This window comes from Callospermophilus lateralis, chromosome 13 (genome assembly GCF_048772815.1).
Source record: "Callospermophilus lateralis isolate mCalLat2 chromosome 13, mCalLat2.hap1, whole genome shotgun sequence".
Classification (NCBI taxonomy): domain Eukaryota; kingdom Metazoa; phylum Chordata; class Mammalia; order Rodentia; family Sciuridae; genus Callospermophilus; species Callospermophilus lateralis.
Genome location: NC_135317.1, coordinates 95,376,774 through 95,393,958, shown reverse-complemented (window position 1 = coordinate 95,393,958; position 17,185 = coordinate 95,376,774). Strand labels below are relative to the sequence as shown.

Genomic DNA, 17,185 nt, shown 5'->3' with positions numbered 1-17,185 from the left:
TCCCATCACAGATTGGCGCCGTGAGCCTGGAATAGTCCTGCTCACCTCTTCCAACCCTTGCTCTATAAATGGTCACCCGACCATAAGTTGTCTTGGTCTATTCAGGCTGCTATGACAAAATGCCATCAACTGGGTGGCTTCGAACAACAGAAATGTATTTGTCACCGTTCTGGAGGCTGGGGAGTCCAAGATCAAGGTGCTGGCAGATGGGGTGACCGGTGAGGACGTGTTTCTTGGTTCACGAAGAGCACCCCTCACCGTGTCCTCACGATGGAGCCTCTTTTGTAAGGGCAGAAATCCCACCCATGAGGGCTCCACTTGTGACCTCGTCACCTTCCAAAGGCCCCTCTGCCTAAAACTGTCACCTTGGGGGTTAGAATTTCAGTGTTATCTATTTTAGAGGGACACAGACATTCAGATCATAGCGTAGGTGCCTGTGGGTATTTGCTGATGGCCGAAGGGAGGAGAGAGAGGAAACAGAACGGGAAAGGAAGACCATGGCTTCCTTACCTACGAAGGTGAAGCGCTCCACGGGTGGGCGGACACAGCAGATCCGGCTGAGGCTTTCTCCCACCTTCCCCAAGATCTTGGCTATGGGAGAGAGCAAGACAGACAGGGACAGGGGGAGAGAACCACTCACAACTTACACTTGGGGCCCACTGTCAACAGGAGGGGTGCACTGGAGGGGGTGGGGCTGGGAGCGGAAGGCAGGAGGAGGGTGGAGAGAAAGAACAGAAAGATCACAACAAAAGTTCCATCTTCTGGTTCACAGTCCAAGGTGAACACAACGCCTAAGCATTGTGAGCCACAGACTGGAATCTATTTCCTAGTCATGGTCATTATAGTTTTGAAAACTTGGAAAACTTAGAAGAGGAAAATATATAAAGAGGGAAACAAAAAACAGCCCTAATCCCACCTCAAGAGATAATCATTACTAACCTATTGGTGTAGTGAGGATTTCCCTCCATTTTAAAAATGTATGTTTGCAGGTGTCTCGACATAAGTGGACGGATGCTTTGTTTAAAGGGTATTTATGCTATTGGCTTTTCTCATTTTTATATCATGAGCATTTCCTCGCTGGGTTTGTCGTGAGTCTATCCTTAGGACAGGCTCTGTCCACTGGACAGTAAGTAACACCCAAATCTCATCTGGCTGAGAGAGATCTGGTATTCAATTATCTCTCTGGGCTCCAGTCCAGAATTTTTTTCTGAGCCCCCACAAGTAGCTGTATGCAAACTGAGAATCTGACTCTTTGCAAATTACCCAGTTTATGATAGACCAAAATATGATAGCTTATGATCCCTAGGCTTGAAAAGCCATAGCATCTGACTCTTGGAATTGCCTAGAAGAATAATTTGAGTGTGGTGTGTACCTTGGAGCCTGACAGTACTTAGTATGAACTCTAGCCCTTCGACCTTAGGCAATCAGCAACCTGTACTGTGAGTCTCCGTTTTGTATTAGTGAATGAGAACATAGCACCTGTGGGTAGAATCACTGCGGTAAATCAGAACATATAGAAAGCTCAGCACTGTTCAGACACACAGTATTTGGTGGTGAGTAAGTGCTGGTGGCCTTTGTTCTCTGTCTAATGAGGTGACTAAAAGTGCCTGGATATGGATCTTGTCCCTGCCACTTCCTCACCGTGTGACCTTGTGCAAGACCCTCGACCTCCCTGGCAGAGGCAGAGAAAAATGCTCCCCTTTGTATATTTAATTTCTAGTTAATATAATTCTATTTAAATGCACAAGAGGAATGCACACCATCATTTCTCTCTCTCTCTCTCTCTCTCTCTCTAATGGTGATGCTCTCTATTAACAGTTCTGAAAGCACAGTTCATGGACCAGTAGCATCAGCATTATCTTATTAAAAATACAAATCCTCCTCCCTCTCCCAGGCCTACTGAATCAAATTCTGGGTCTGGCCCAGCCGTGAGTGCTTTAGCGCGCCCTCTAAGTGATTCTGAAGATTGAAATGAACTGTACCAACATTCTCCTACCTGCAGTGGGCTTGGCGGGCACGTTGTTGTTGTTCTGGTAAATGGGCTGGGGGGTTTCATGTTGGGGCTGTCCGATCACAGGTGTCATGGAAGGTGTGTTGACATTGGAGAGGATGCAACCGGTCACCCTCTAGGGAGAAGGAGAAGGACTGGGTCTGTGACAATAGCTAAGTGACTTTGAAAAGCGTTTCCCGGTTATCTCCAAATGGTCATCAGTTTGTCCATCACAGTACGCAGAGCTGAGGGAGAGCCCTGGGCTCTAGATTGGTTCTAGATCCAACTGCACCGTGTGGTCACTAGGCTGTCAGGTGACAGGTCTGCTCAGAGGGAAAAGCATGGGATGTGTCACTATACAAACATGGATTCAAATCTGGGCTCTGCCTCCCTTGAGCTACATGACGTTGGACAGTTACTTCATCTGTCCTGAGTCTCAACTCAAGTCTATCAATTTACCTGCCTTTTTGACTGTGGCAGGATTACTGAGCACATGCGTTGTGCCTATGGAGTGCTTGACAGATGGCAGAAACTTTGTGAGTGTGGACAACCTTCTGTGTCTCCTGACTATCGGCCCTCCCTGCCTGCTTCATGGGGCTCAGATGAGATCATGTCTGCAAAAGGGCTCCGAGAGCTTGGGAAAGGTCATGCAAACACGAGGTACTATCGCCACCTGCAGCCTCCTCGGGCCAGAGATGTCAATAACACAGCCAAGCAAGAGAGCAGCGCCAGGCAGAATGGGCTGCGTTCGTGTTGCAGGAAGCAAGTGGGTGGGTTCTGAGCCCTCTCTGGCCTGTTCAGCGGCGTGAACACACATTCCAGAGCCAGGCGGAAATTCGATGTGTATTCTTCATTATCCTGTGCTATCAGGCCTGCTGCTTTCCCCAGGGCTGCAGAAAACGTAGAGCTGATCACACAGCATCCTTCACAGCTGACCCAGAAGCAACCCTCCCTCGCCCAGAGTGAGTGGGAGACCAGCTATGGTGCAGCAGAAACAAAGGACCAGTATTCAGTCCCTTAGCTTCACAGGGGCCACTGCTTACTCAGGATCCCTCCCCTGAAGGCAGCATCTGGAGAGCCATGGTGCCCACCACCCACTCCCGCCCATCACCCTTTCTGGATCAGAGTCCTGCAGTGTTAAAGGATCCCCAAGTTCCAGGGCTGGGATGATCGTCTGAGCACCTCTCCCACAGCCACCCTGCAGGCAGAATGGCTCGCAAGTCCTTCTGGGCCCTGGAAAAGCATCCTGTGTCTTGTGGGGGAACCTGTCACTTTTGTCATGCTCCTCATGGGCAAAGGTCACAGCAGCATGCAGCCACATCTGGGAGCCACCTGGGGCTGTGGACTCAGATCTTCTCAGTCTGCTTTGTGGGTTTCTCTGCCCAGCTGTGCTGATGGAGTAGGAGGCGTGGTCTGCCTCCTTTTGTTATTCTTTTACCACCAGAAAAGAAAGTGGCACATTTTCTCATTTAACAACGGGTCTGGTTATTAACTAGCTGAGGAATTTCTCCCTCTTGCTGGACAAACCCCACTGAACTGTTCTCTCCCCGAGAAGAGAATGGCTGAGGGTATGTCCTGCCCTCGCCCTGGTCAACTCCCAGTGGCTCAGAGACCTCTCCAAACAGCCCCGGGTGCCTGTCTCTCTGGCACATCTCTTCTCCATGCCAGGAGCACTGGCCTCACACCACAACTGGGAAGGCTCAGGGGGATTGGGAAGCGGCTCCGAGCTTCTGCTCCAAGGCAGGGGACCATCTGTGACCTAAATGGTCAGCCAGCCTCTGCCCATCAGCCAGAAGCAGCTGGGGCTTCTGGCTGAGTTTCTCTGGTCCAGACTCATGCTTTGGGCAAGAGTAAAAGAGGAAGTGTCCAGGAAGCCCGGTCATTTGGACAACAAAACAGCAGCCAGGCTTAATGGCCACAACTATGACCAGCACTCAGAAATGCCTGCAAGGGGGATGCTGCGGCTTAAACATGGACGCCTGAGGCACTTCCAGATCCGAGGGCCCAAAGATGGACGTGTACCTGAGGAACTTCCGGATCCGGGGGCCTAAACATGGACGTGTGCCTGAGGAACTTCCAGATGCTATGACCTAAACATGGAGGACTGTGGAACTTCCGGATCCGAGGGCCCAAAGATGAACGTGCAACTCAGGATCTTCCGGATCTGGAGGCCTAAACATGGATGCCTGAGGCATTCCAGATCCTGGGGCCTAAACATGGACGCCTGAGGCACTTCCGGATCTGAGGGCCCAAAGATGGATGTGCACCTGAAGAATATCAGGATCTGGGGGCCTAAAAATGGACATGCACCTGAGGAACTTCCGGACCTGGGGGCCTAAACATGGACGTGCACCTGAGGAACTTCCAGATCCCAGGGCCTAAACATGGACGTGCACCTGAGGAACTTCCGGATGCCACAGCCTAAACATGGAGGACTGAGGAACTTCCGGATCCGAGGGCCCAAAGATGGACGTGCACCTCAGGAACTTCCGGATCTGGGGACCTAAATATGGACGTGCACCTCAGGAACTTCCGGATCCGGGGGCCTAAACATGAACGCCTGAGGCATTCCAGATCCTGGGGCCTAAACATGGACACCTGAGGCACTTCCGGATCCTAGAGCCTAAACATGGAGGTGTACCTGAGGCACTTCTAGATGCTAAGGCCTAAACACGGATGTGCGCCCAAGGAACTTCCAGATCCGGGTGCCTAAACATGGACGTGCACCTTTGAAACTTCTGGATCCGGATCCGGGGGTCTAAACATGGATGTCTGAGGAACTTCCGGATCTGGGGGCCTAAACATGGACGTGCACCTTTGAAACTTCTGGATCCGGATCCAGGGGTCTAAACATGGATGTCTGAGGAACTTCTAGATCCGGGGGCCTAAACATGGACATGCACCTTTGAAACTTCTGGATCCGGATCCAGGGGTCTAAACATGGATGTCTGAGGAACTTCCGGATCTGGGGGCCTAAATATGGACGCTTGAGGCACTTCTGGATCCGAGGGCCTAAACATGGACGTGTCCCTGGAACTTCTGGGTCCTTGTGCCTATAAAGGGCAGGGTATGACTCTCAGAGGGGACGTGGCCCATGAAGGGGAGCTAAGTATGGGGCCTGTTGGGGGGCAGACTGAGCTGTCGCACCCTGAACTTGAATGTGACAGTGGTGGCCTCACTTCCCAGCCTTCCCCTGGGTGTCACTTCCTCCCCTTCCAGGTGGCGGGGTTGGGGGTGGGGTGGGGAGTGAGACCAGGTGCAGGGGCCAGGCCACCATCTTTCTCCTCCCTTAGCCAGGCGCCCAGCCTGGCTGGGGATGGGGACGTCTTATGACACTAGCTGCTTCCTACATCCCTGCCCCAGGACCTCAGGGACCACAGGTGGGGAGACATTGACATAATTCTCCCCTGGCCATTGACCCTCAGCTCCGGGGTCTGCCCAGGGAGAGCTCTGTCTCCCAGAGGGTCAGGGGGCCCCTGTGACCTGCTGCTCCTTACCCACTGTCATCCTGGGCGAGCACAGCTCAGGACACTAGACGCTACTGAGAGTGACATCTCCTGGATGGGTGGCTGGGGACTTTGCCTCTATCCCCAGGCCTCAGACACCGGATGATCCCGCCCAGAGACAGAAAATAACCCCACACTGCCCAAGACTTATTTTTAAGCTTTGGATTCTGAAATTTTCCTGCTGCCACCTTCTTTGTGACGCCAGTTTTTCAACAGAGACAATATTCCAGGGGAGAAAAAAAAACCAATAACATGGAGTCAATCAAACCAAGCTGACACATCTGGTCCTCCAAGAGAAATCTGGATTCGGGGGAGAACAGCCATTCTCAACTGCCAAAATAGTGAAGTTCCCTTGTCCTTATTTTGTGTAAGCAAAATAAATAATCTGATGTTAACTCATCAAATTTTTTTTTTTTTTTTTTTAATGAGTGCTTGGCTCATAGGAAAAAAAGAAAAGAAAAGAAATGCCTGCAAGGTCCCCTGATTCCTCTCTCTTGTCATGGATCCTGAGGCATCTGTGACTAGAAGGAGAGCAGACCTCCAGGTGACTACCCCCGCTAGGCTGGCATGGAGTGTGAGAAATAAGTTTGTCTGATGTCACTGAGAATGTAGGGATGCCTGTCACTTCAGCGTTTCTTAGCCTATCCTGACTGACTCATCCTTATGCAGTAAGATGGGGTGTCTTTTATTTCTATTGCTGAGACCAGCACAGAGGAGCATGTCAGGGTGACTCTGTGTCAGAGACCTATCAAGGAAATCAGGAAAGAGTCAGGATGTGGGTGAAGAGTTCCAAAAGTGGATAGAAAGGAGATCAGTTTCTACTCACTTCCAAGCGGGGGGTGGGCTTAATAGATGGAGCAACAGCCAGTTGGCCTCCCTACTTCTCTTGCTGTTGGCTCCCCAGGATGGTCTGGAGCCTTAAAGCTTCATGTCTAGTAAAAGGAAGCTCAGCAGTGTGGCTGGTGGAGTGAGGGGGCCAGGGGGTGCTCCCCAAGGAGAAGACAGTGAGAGAGGCTGAGATGGGATGAAATGGGATGGAGGTTTTCCCCAGATGGGAACCACAGCTTGCTGATGGTGGTGTGGGCCTAGGAGGGCTCTACATCAGAGTCAGGGGAGAGAGCCCAATTTATGGTTGTCATCTTGGTTCATCAGGTTCTTGCCACTGACGGTGCCATTTTCATCTTGTCACTGTGGGGTCGATGGGTTGGTATTGATCTGGGACGGGTGCTTTCTGTGCACACTGTCGGTGCTGCTGGCTGTGGATAGCCCACTCTAACCTGGCAGCCAGTCCTTGAGTCTGCAGCCCAGACACACAGAGGCCCCAGACGCAGGCCCCGGGCTCCAATCAGGAATATGGGAGTTATCATCCATCAGTGCTCACTGGGCACTCACAGTGTGTCCTCAGGTACATGCACTTCCTTTTACCAGGTGATGAAGCAGGGATCAGACACCATCTGCCCTGAGGCTTCGTGAGGAGCAATGAATGGGATTGACAGCACAATGGCCAACAGGTGTGTGGTGCCCGGCTGCAGCCCCTTCCCTGGAGGTAAGGGGACCCATGGAGCAGAGGATGGAGCAGAGGGCCTGGCTGCCCAAACCAGCTCCAGCACCTCTCTTCTGCCTTTCTCGGCCCAGCCTTCCCTTCTCCTCACTTTCTGTAGTCCTGCAGCTGTGGTCTCCTTATCCCACCTTGAACTTGCTCCCAGTTGTTGAAAGCTGCCCAAGTCACACGCAGCAGCAACAATATCATGTCACATCCAAATGGGAGGCTGAGTTAGAGGGTGGAAGGCAGGAAGCCCCCCTGAGCTGCTCCGGGTTCCTTCCTAATTCACCACTTCCCTTCCTGCCACCCCCCACCCCCTGACTGGCCCCTCTTACAGCCGGCAGAGAAGGAGGAAGCCTTCTTCAGCTAGGAGGCAGCAATCCCTGTTCCTGATGCCTGGCTTCTGTGGGCACAGCCCCTCCTCTGTCCCCCCGTAGTCCACCCATCCCTTGGCTGGGGCCCGGCTCACCTTCATGAGGTCCCGATGGTGTTCCAACACACTGCATGTCGTCTGCCAGGTGTCCTGGTAGCACTCCCACGGGTCCACCCTAACATGGAGAGAGTTTCCATTTCCACACTCTTTCCTCCCTCCATAGCTCAGGGGCTCACCATAGCTCAGGGGGCAAAGCTGGTCACATCAAGGGCTTAGATCTCTACTCAGATAAAACCTGGGCGTGAAACTGACCTCAGCTTCCTCTTTTGTGAAATGAGAGGAGTCTGGTATAAACTTATGAGAAAAGATACTGGAGCCAGTTTGCCTGGGTTAAATCCCCAGCCTTAGCCTTTCCAGCTGGGTAGGTGATTTCTCAATGCCTCATTTTCCCATCTATAAAATGGGAATAACAGTAGCAACTATCTTATGGTTTTGCTAGAAGGACTTAGTAAATTTTATATGTACAGTACTTATGGAGTGTCTTGCTCTTATTTACAAAAGCAAATCCTCTGAATCCTGCAGGTTTGTGACAAAGATTAAGCCCCCACTTGATGGGGGCTTTGGTTTCCCTTGCCAGGCAGGTAAGATCCTGGAGCATCAGCTGGGTCTGCCTCCCTGAGCACTGGGGTACCTTGCAGGCCTGGACATGAGGCACAGCAGTCAGACCAGGCTTAGGCTCAGGACTAGAGTCACCCCTCCTGTGCGCTAGCTTGTGAGGTAAGCAGACTGATGTGGCTCTCAGGCTTAATTGCCAACTTAATGAGCTGCTAAATTGGGATATTTCTCAAACATTTCTTTAGCAGTTGAGCATTCCCTGTCCACCCCTTACCATGCACACAACACCTCAGGTTTTCAGATGAGATTGCACTAACTGAAAGCTATGAAAGGGTTTTGCCCAGAGCCTGTTCCTCCCAGATCCCCAGCCCCGCTCCCTGTTCTGGGTGCACAAGGTGCCAGAGATGACCAGACACTTGACCTGGCTACACAGGCTCCCTGGGTTGGGGGCCTGCCAGCTCCCATCTCTACAGCTCCTTCTTAGACTCCCTGGTGATCTCAATTCTGGTGGTGGTTTCAATTCTGATTTAACCAGTGCCTGGAATAGGGTAAGGCAGCCAGTAGGCACCCAGTAAATATTTACTGAATGAATAAGGAGATTATTCCAGAATCTTCTAAGCATATCCAAACAGGAACCAGCCTCCTGCTTAATGTTTTCCCTATTGGACTCCATTTCCCTGGGAGATCTGGAGAAGCCTCATTTCTAATCCTGACTCGACCACAGATGGACTATCGCTCGGGCCCTTTGACTTCTCCTGGCTTGTGTCCCATCTGAGAAAGAGCAGCTGTCTTTCTACCCACCTGTGTCTCCAGGGGGGTGAGAAAGTCCATAAAGGGCACATGCTTCTCACACAATTCACTGCGCTCCAGTGGCAAGGACCACCCTTTAGTCATTATTGTCGCTTCCCTTGGCTGCCCTCGTTTCCGCCCGCCCACTGTCCCTCCTGGGCTGACTCTGCCCCCCTCCTCTGAGCTCAGCTTCCCATCACTTCCCTCCTTTCGTGGAGACCTTGAGGTGCTGCTTATCTTTCCACAGGGGAAATTAGAGCACAAATGGTGTGCTGCGACTTTTTAAAAAACATCATCATCTCATGCAAATGACAGCGGTAGGAATTTAGGGGAGAATAATTAGCATAATTATTGGAAGCTTGCTTTAATTACACTGCAAGCTCGGCAGATGGGGTCAGGGGAACACTGCCATCTTAGGGGCATGTCTGACTGGGAAAAGCGAGGAGCACAAAGGCTCTCTCTGGGTGTGACTTAGTCTGAACACCGTTCAGGGCAATGCTTACAGGTCCCACACCTCTGTCCCGGAGTCAGTGTGGGACCCGGAGGGAGAGAGTGTGGGAATGGGCAATTGCCAAGGGCACGGAACGTTCCGAAAGGAAATGAGAGTTACTGGAAGTGAAGAGGACTAACACTGGGAGGTATTGGGGATTTTTCTGGCCAGGTCTCCCCCCAAACCCAGTGATGCTTATGGAAGCTCTGAGAATCACACCAGGACCCAGATGTGCCAAAGCCGAGGAGACCCTTAAAGTTCCCTCGGTAGTTTCAAATCTGAGGGCAAAACTGAAGTTCTCACTTGGGCCACCCCTGGAGGTCTACCTGCTTATTACCTGTCGGTGGCTGATAGTGCTCCCTCCACCGCCCTGCCCTCCTGGGGTCCAAAGTACTGCCGGGCTCTTCCTGTTTCCCAGCCCCAACCACAGTGAGATCAGGGCCTGCCCGGCCCCCTGCGGCCAGCCCTACCTGATCCAGTCGGAGTTCTGGACGGCCAGCTGACACATGATGAGGCGGTGTCGACTGGACACAAGGCCCTGGGAAGCAACAGAGCAGTCACTGGGAGGCCCCTCTGTTCCCCACAGCACCCCTGGAACGGAAGCCCAAGCCAGCCCGTTACCGAAGTGCCACCAGTTTTTGGTGGAGAGAGGGAATGAGAGCTGTGACCCCTTTACTTATGCATCTGCCCCACAGACAGGCATGGAGTGGAGAGGGGAAGGAAAAAGGAAGGTGGATGTGGGAGGGTACCAGCCCAACCAGGCTGGAGTGTGCCCTGCACAGAGGGGAGCCCTAACTCAGCCTGGTCTTACGGCACAGTCCGGCAGCACAGGTGGCTTCCCCCCCCCTCCACCCCCGCGCCTACCGGGTGTATCTGTGGGAGGAAGGGGAATGACCAGGAAAAGTGACACAGGAAGGTAGGGGCAGGCAAAAGAATTTTAAATCAGATTTTTAAAGGCATAGGCTGTTTTCTCCTAAATCCCAACAAAGACTTGCCCCGGGCTGCTCAACCCATAACCAGGTGCCAATTTGGCATTGAGGCCAAGTGACAACACGCGGGCGTGCCTGCTCCTCTTCTAATGAGCTCTGTCTGGGCATGGCACTGTGTGTGGCTGCCTGTCTCTGGCAGACTGCTGCCCCAACACCCACTCATTCAGGTCTAACTGATGTCCTGAGACAAGGGGGACTCAGACAGGACTCTATATTCGAGCATTTTGCATTTTCAAGGATCTTAGCATTGCGGACTATGGGGGCAGTTTTATCCAGAGGAGGAATCAGGTGAGAGGGGTGGGATGAAGGAGCAGAGGGCAAAGGAAGAGACCCACCTGTTTTCCATAGGAGTCGTGGACCGGGGAGACGATCCCGCCAATCACGATAAACCTTCCAGTTTTGTGCAGATAATCCCTGGCTCTTTCTAAATAAGAGAAGAAAATCACACGTGACAAAGAGGAAAGGTGTGGATTAAAGGTGATAATTGAAATCAATATGTTCAGCTCTCTACTGCTAAGGCTTATTTCTTGCCATTTAAATAGGAAGTGTCAACTTTCAAAGCAAATGCTAGTAATTCAAAAGGTTATGGAAGCCCCTGAAGCGAAAGGATTTAGAACTCAAGAGGATTAATCCAGTTTTAAAGGTTCTCTGTCAGAGGAGCCCAAGGAGGGCTTTAAAACAAACACCTCATTAAGAGCCATTAGAGAGAAGGTTGGAATTTACCTCTATTGTCACTTGTAGAAATTCCGATGAGAAGCAGTAGTTTAAAAAGAAAGGGGGAAAAGGGCTCCTTGTGATATGAAAGATGTGCTGATTGCTTCACATAGTTACTAAGAAGAGAAAAACCACCAAACAAGGTAAAGGGCCTTTCACATAATTATGGAGAATTGCAAGTCCACCGTCATTACCCTTGGCTGAGAAAAAAAAAAAAAAAAAAAGTGGCCAGAGAAAAGTCTTTTTTCCTTTGGAAGGAATGTGATATTGCTTATCCAAATTTATCAGACAAGCTCAATTGTATTTTCATGACAAAGCTCAGCAAACTAGGAAGGAGCTGAAAGTCTAGCCATATTTTACTTCCTAGGGGGCTCCTTATACAAATCCCAACAGGGCCAGAGCTTGCATCTCAGTAAGGATGAGTAAGAGTAAGGGTGGGGATCTTACAGTGAAGGAATGTGGATGTGAAAGCTGAGGCTGGCTGAGCATTTGACAAGCATTCTCCAGGATTGTCTTACTGGTTCTCTTAATACCTAAAAATAATTCCCACCACATTTGCTTCTTTTTACTCTTTCAATGTGAAATCTCTTTGATTAAAAAATAATAATAAGAGAGAGAGAGAGAGAGAGAGAGAGAGAGAGAGAGAGAGACTATTTTGAGCACAGTTTTAGATTTACAAAATAATTGAGCAGATTGTATATAGAATTCCATATACTCAGCCCTCCTTTTACCTCTCACCTAAAAGTGTCCCTCATTATATTGATCATCTTGTACTAGGATAGAGTGTTTCTACACCTGACAAATCAATACTAACAAATTGTTAACTATTGTTCATGATTCACACTGATTCACTTTGTGCTATAGAGCTCTGTATGTACCACCATTATAGCATCATATAGGGTATTCATTAAATAAATGAAAAGCTGCTGTGCTCCATCTATTTATCCCTCCTTCTCACTTCCTCTGGAAACCACAGATTTTTTTTTTAACCTTTCTAGAGATTTTTCCTTTTCTAAAATGCTATATAGTTGGAATCATACAAAGCCTTTTAGACTTTTTATTTTTCATTAAGCAATATGTATTTAAATTTATTCCATATCTTTATAGGACTTTACAGATCATTTCTTTTTATCACTAAATAGTATTTCCTTATCTAGATACACCTCTGTTTGTTCACCCATCAATCTGCCAAAAAGTTGCTTCCAGTTTGGGATGATTATAAATAAAGCTGGTATAACATTCACGTGCAGGTGTTTGTGTAGACATAAGTTTTCAATTCAGTTGGGTAAACATCTAGAATGTGGCCCGGGATCATATGGTTAAGGGTATGTTTAGTTTTATAAGAAACTTGCAAACTGTCTTAAAGTGGCTGTACCATTTTGCAATCCCACCAGCAGTGAATGAGAGTTCCTGTGGCTCCATGTCTTCATCAACATTTCATGTTTTGGGCTTTATGGGTTTTAGCTATTCTAATAGTTGTGTCACATTTGCTTTTTAAAAGAGCAATATTATTTCACTTGTTTCCAAGTCTTATGGTGAGGCCAAGTTCAAGGCCTTGTAATTAAACTCTTTTGATATTTGAATGAATTCCACAGCCCATCTTCCCTTCTCTTGGCTCTTCACATCCCAGTCTTCCTCATGATCATGTACATCTGGCCCTTGGCTGTCACAGGTCCTCTTCTGCAATCAGCCAGGACTTCCTTACTTGCCCTGCCCTCCAAAAAGTGTCCTCTCCTTACTGTTTCCTCACCCAAGCACTTCACTAGAAGCCCTGCTCAACTCCACTCCAGTCTGCCTTCTCGGTCCTATGTCCCTTCTTCTGGACTTTGCCCTACTACTTCCTATGCACTCAGTCCCAGGGGCCTGGAAATTGTCTCTGAAAGATGTTGTCCCAACTTCTCTTCTCTTCTTTTGAGTTCCTCAAAGACAGGGCTCTTCTCTGCAGTAGGAAAGAGGTTCCCAACTCAGGCTCAAAGAGATGTGCAGTTAACACAGGAGTGAGAAGCAAGCTGAGCATGAAATGATTTGCATGTAGCTTCACGTAGGTCAAACAGTGACACTGCCTTTGGAAGCACTGGGAAGGTTTAAGAAAACACAACTGTCGTCCAAGCATGGTCCAGTTTGTCACCCAGGCTAAAGACTCCTTTGGTTCTGAAGCACTCAGCAGAGTGACTTATTTATTGAGCAGTGGATGATCATTAAATGTTCACACCCAGAATACTTATGGATCTGCCTGTCCCTATATTCTTGCTTCTTTAGGGTGTCCTTCTGCTGAGTCATCTTTCTTTGTCCAGAGAACCACCCACTCCATTCCTCAGGCCTTGCTTCAGAATTCTCAGGGAAATCCACTGTACCAATGAATTGCCTTAGAAGTTGTCTTTTTCCTGGACAAGACAAAGAACCCCCTCTCCAGGCAATGCTCCAACCTGCCCTGCCTTGAAAAGAGACAGTTTCTGAAAGGAATCCTCCCAACCCTACAACCCTGAAGAGTTAAACCCAGAAGAGTTCCTGTGATCATGCAGTTCAATTCAATTTAGTAAATGTTTATTGAGCCCAAAACCCCCCTGACAGATGTTAGAGGAATGTGAGGGTGAGGAGAACTTTATTTATTATTCTTCAAAGGTTCACATAACGGGGAAACAAAAGTCATACTGATGGTTCTAACGAGACTGAATTGGATGAGTGCTACAGCGATGGCCTTCAATGTTCTTGTTTTACTACGACCTACAGTCTGGGATGCGTTGAAATCAGGACACAAAACATACATATGTCTATTTAACTGGAACATATTACAAGACCCTCATTATTGTACTAGGCGTTGTAATTCTCCAGTGTATTCTTAGTCTAATAATCATAAATTTAAAGAAAAAGCTGGTCGTGACCTATCAGTGGGTGGCAAAGCTATCGTTTGAACTACTGTGTGCCATCGGTGAGACGCTAAGAGGAAGGAGAAAAGGAATTTCCCCCTGGGGAGCCAAGAATGAGTTTTAGAAAAAGTAGACTTTTAATTTGGCCTTGAAGAAAGATAGGACTTCAGTAGACAGACTGAAGGTGAGTCTTCTAAGCAGAGTGAGGAGTTCCAGCTGATGTGCAGAAATTGTACCGGGAAAAGCAGGCTCCCCAACAGGTTTAGTCTCAGCATGATGGTTGGGCTGTGGCTGGTCTTCTGGGAGTGGGAGCAGGAAGCAAGGGAAGGGTGCTGTGGGCTGAGAAAGTTGGATTGCTGTGGACCCAGAAAGCAGGTCAAGGGGTGTGAACTTTACCCAGGATAGCTATTGCATCATATGTATCTTGTACACTATTTGCATGGGAATCTCCTGGAAGTTGGACACTGAAATGCAGATTTGAGGTCCCAAGTCCAAAGTTAACTGAACCAAAGTCTGAGGTTAGGACTTAACATTTTGCATTTTTAAGTAATTTTTCCCAAGTGATTCTCCTGTTCTGGAAAGTTTGAGAACCACAGACATACATAGACACCAACCATATAGTTGGCCCCTAAGGACAACAGGGAATCACTGAAGGCTATCAAACAGGGATATGACATGCTCTGAGTTGGAAGAAAAATTCACAGAAGGCATAGTGAAAGTGGTGAAAAATGTCTAGTGTGTCAAAGACCTATTTTAAGAGAGATAAAAATGCAGAGCATGGTGGCACATGTTGGTGCTCCCAGTGATTTGGGAGGCTGAGCCATGGGGATCACAAGATGGAGGCCAGCCGGGGCAACTTGGTGATATCCCATCTCAAAAAAAAAAAAAAAAAAAAAAAGCATGGGGCGTGAAGCTCTGTAGTAGAGCACTTGCCTAGAAGACCAAGGTTCAATCCCAGATCTGTAACACACACAGAGAGGTAATCATTCCAAGATGGAAATTTTGATGTGGGTGATGAGGGTAGATAAGGGAGATGACCCATAGTAACTTTCCAGAAAATGCTTAGGGACACAGAAAGCAGGATTTACTCCTCTATCCAGATATTTTTGTCTTGTTTTGCCCCTGGGCTTTTCAGCGGGACACATCACAGCCATGCAAGGAGCATGCATCTTTTAGACTGTGCCTTTATAAGATTGTACTGAGAATCCTAGGTTTAAACTCTGCAGTTTGCTAGTTGTCTTGTTGTTCTCTACCTTGAAAGGCATGTCAAGCAAGAAAGAACTGGCACCCAGCTAAACAAAAGTGACAGGGAACACATCCAATGATTCTCTTTCCTTGTTTCCCAAAGAGATTTCAAATGCCTGAAAAGTCTGCCTAGACAAACCCAGAACTGTGGAATACTGGAAATGACACTGAACTTGGGATAAGAAGACTTTTAGACCTTGGGCCAGGCACTTAATTTCTCTGAGCTTTAAGTTCCATATTTTTAAAATGCCTGCTTTGCAAGATTGTAATGAGGATCAACTCGAATTTATAAATTATATAATTCATAAATTATATCTATGAATATAAATGTGCACAATGCCCAGATGGTTCTACTAGAGGTTCCCATCAAACATTTAATGAATTACTAACTCTACAATAGAAAAGAGACACTTTCCAATTCATTTTGTGTATTATCCCGATACCCAAACCAGGCAAAGATAAAGAAAGAAGGAAGGAAAGAAAGCTACAGACCAACATCATTTATGACTATATGTACATAAAAAATCCTTAACAAAATATTAGCAAATAGAATCCAGCTACATATATAAAAGGAAATAATTCTATGCCATGACCAAGAGGCCTGGACTCCAGGGACGCAGGCTGTTTCACTATCTGAGGTATCATTCAGTGTAAGCCTCCATATTAACAGGAGAAAAATCACATGATCCTATTAGCTGATGCAGAAAAAGCAGTTGACAAATTCAACCTTCATTTATGACAAAAATTGTCAGTAAAGTAGGAATAAAAAGGAAATTCCTTTACTTGATAAAGAAATTCCTATAAAAACCTACAACTAACGTCATGCGTGAAAGACAGAGTGCGTCCCTTTAAGATCAAGAGCAAGTCAGGGACCTCTGCTTTTACCACTTTTATTTGACACTGTACCAGCTTTCTAGCAAGCACAGTAAAGTCAGAAAAAGAAATGAAGAACAGAAGAATCAAAAAAAGGGAAATTTCAAAAACTATCTATCTGTATTTGTAGATGACATGATGGTTTACTTAGAAATCCACAAGGAAACTTCTAGAACTAAGATGTGAGCTGAGTTCAGCAAGGTCATAAGATACGAGATCCGCATAAGAAAATGAATTCTATTTCTATATGCTAACAACAGACACATGGAAACTGGACTGAAAATACAAGGCAACTTGTCATTCAGAAAAAATGAAATGCTTAGGTATAAATTTAAAAAAAAAACAGAAACAGGGCTTGTATGTTAAATATTACAAAAAGCTGATAAAAGAAATCAAAAAAGATCTAAGTAAATAGCTTTCATAGATTAGAAGACTCAACACAGTAAAGATATATATATATAATTCCCAGAATGATATGTAAATTTCATGCATTCCTATCAACATCCCAGCAAGATTTTAAGAGTATGAAAGAGGCTCAAGGAAGCTCCTGTGCCCCGCTGTTGCCCTCCCACCATGTGAGGACACACAGAATGTTTATGAGGAGCAGAATCTCGCGAAACATGGAATCTGCCAGTACCTTGATTTTAGACTTTCCAGGCTCCAGACTGTGAACAATGAATTCATGGTTTTTTGTTTTTTGTTTTTATATAAGTTACCCCATCTAAGGTATTTCACTACAGCAGTCCAGATGGACTAAGATGGTAACCATTGTTGAAAACTGGTGAAGGGCAGCTGGAATCTCTCTGTATTATCCTTGCAACTCCCCCATGAATTGATAATTATTTTTTTTAAAAGATTTTTAAATTCATGCTAATCTAACACACACAGAAGTTTTAAGGTGGTGGTGTGCAAATATCCAGGTTGGTGGCAAGCAAGCTGGTTCCAGCTGGGGGCTTCTGGAACTTTATCTCTGCCCCCCCACCCTTCCATTTTTGCTGCCCTCTGAATGCCAAGCTTTGGGGTTGTTAAGGCATGGCAGGGTGTCCTTTAAAGTGGTGCTTCTCACACTTTGATGTGCATGGGAATCCTGGGGTGGGGGGGATCTTGTTAGAAAGTAGATTCCTATTCTGTAGGTCTGGGGTGGAGCCTGAGATCAAAGCTGAGACTAGGGTGAGGGGAGCAGGGTGAGAT

At 47.6% G+C, this 17,185-nt stretch overlaps 1 protein-coding gene across 1 annotated transcript in view; it reads right to left on the bottom strand.

Annotated features, from left to right (window-relative positions):
* Nmnat2 (nicotinamide nucleotide adenylyltransferase 2) overlaps window positions 1-17,185 on the bottom strand; it is a 139,205-nt gene that overhangs the window by 20,924 nt on the left and 101,096 nt on the right. Inside the window, exons 2-6 of the mRNA XM_076831706.2 lie at window positions 10,631-10,719; window positions 9,777-9,844; window positions 7,509-7,587; window positions 1,997-2,126; window positions 511-591 (exon numbers count right to left, since the gene is read on the bottom strand). Coding sequence (XP_076687821.1) covers window positions 511-591; window positions 1,997-2,126; window positions 7,509-7,587; window positions 9,777-9,844; window positions 10,631-10,719 — 447 coding nt within the window. The remainder of the gene's footprint in view (window positions 1-510; window positions 592-1,996; window positions 2,127-7,508; window positions 7,588-9,776; window positions 9,845-10,630; window positions 10,720-17,185) is intronic.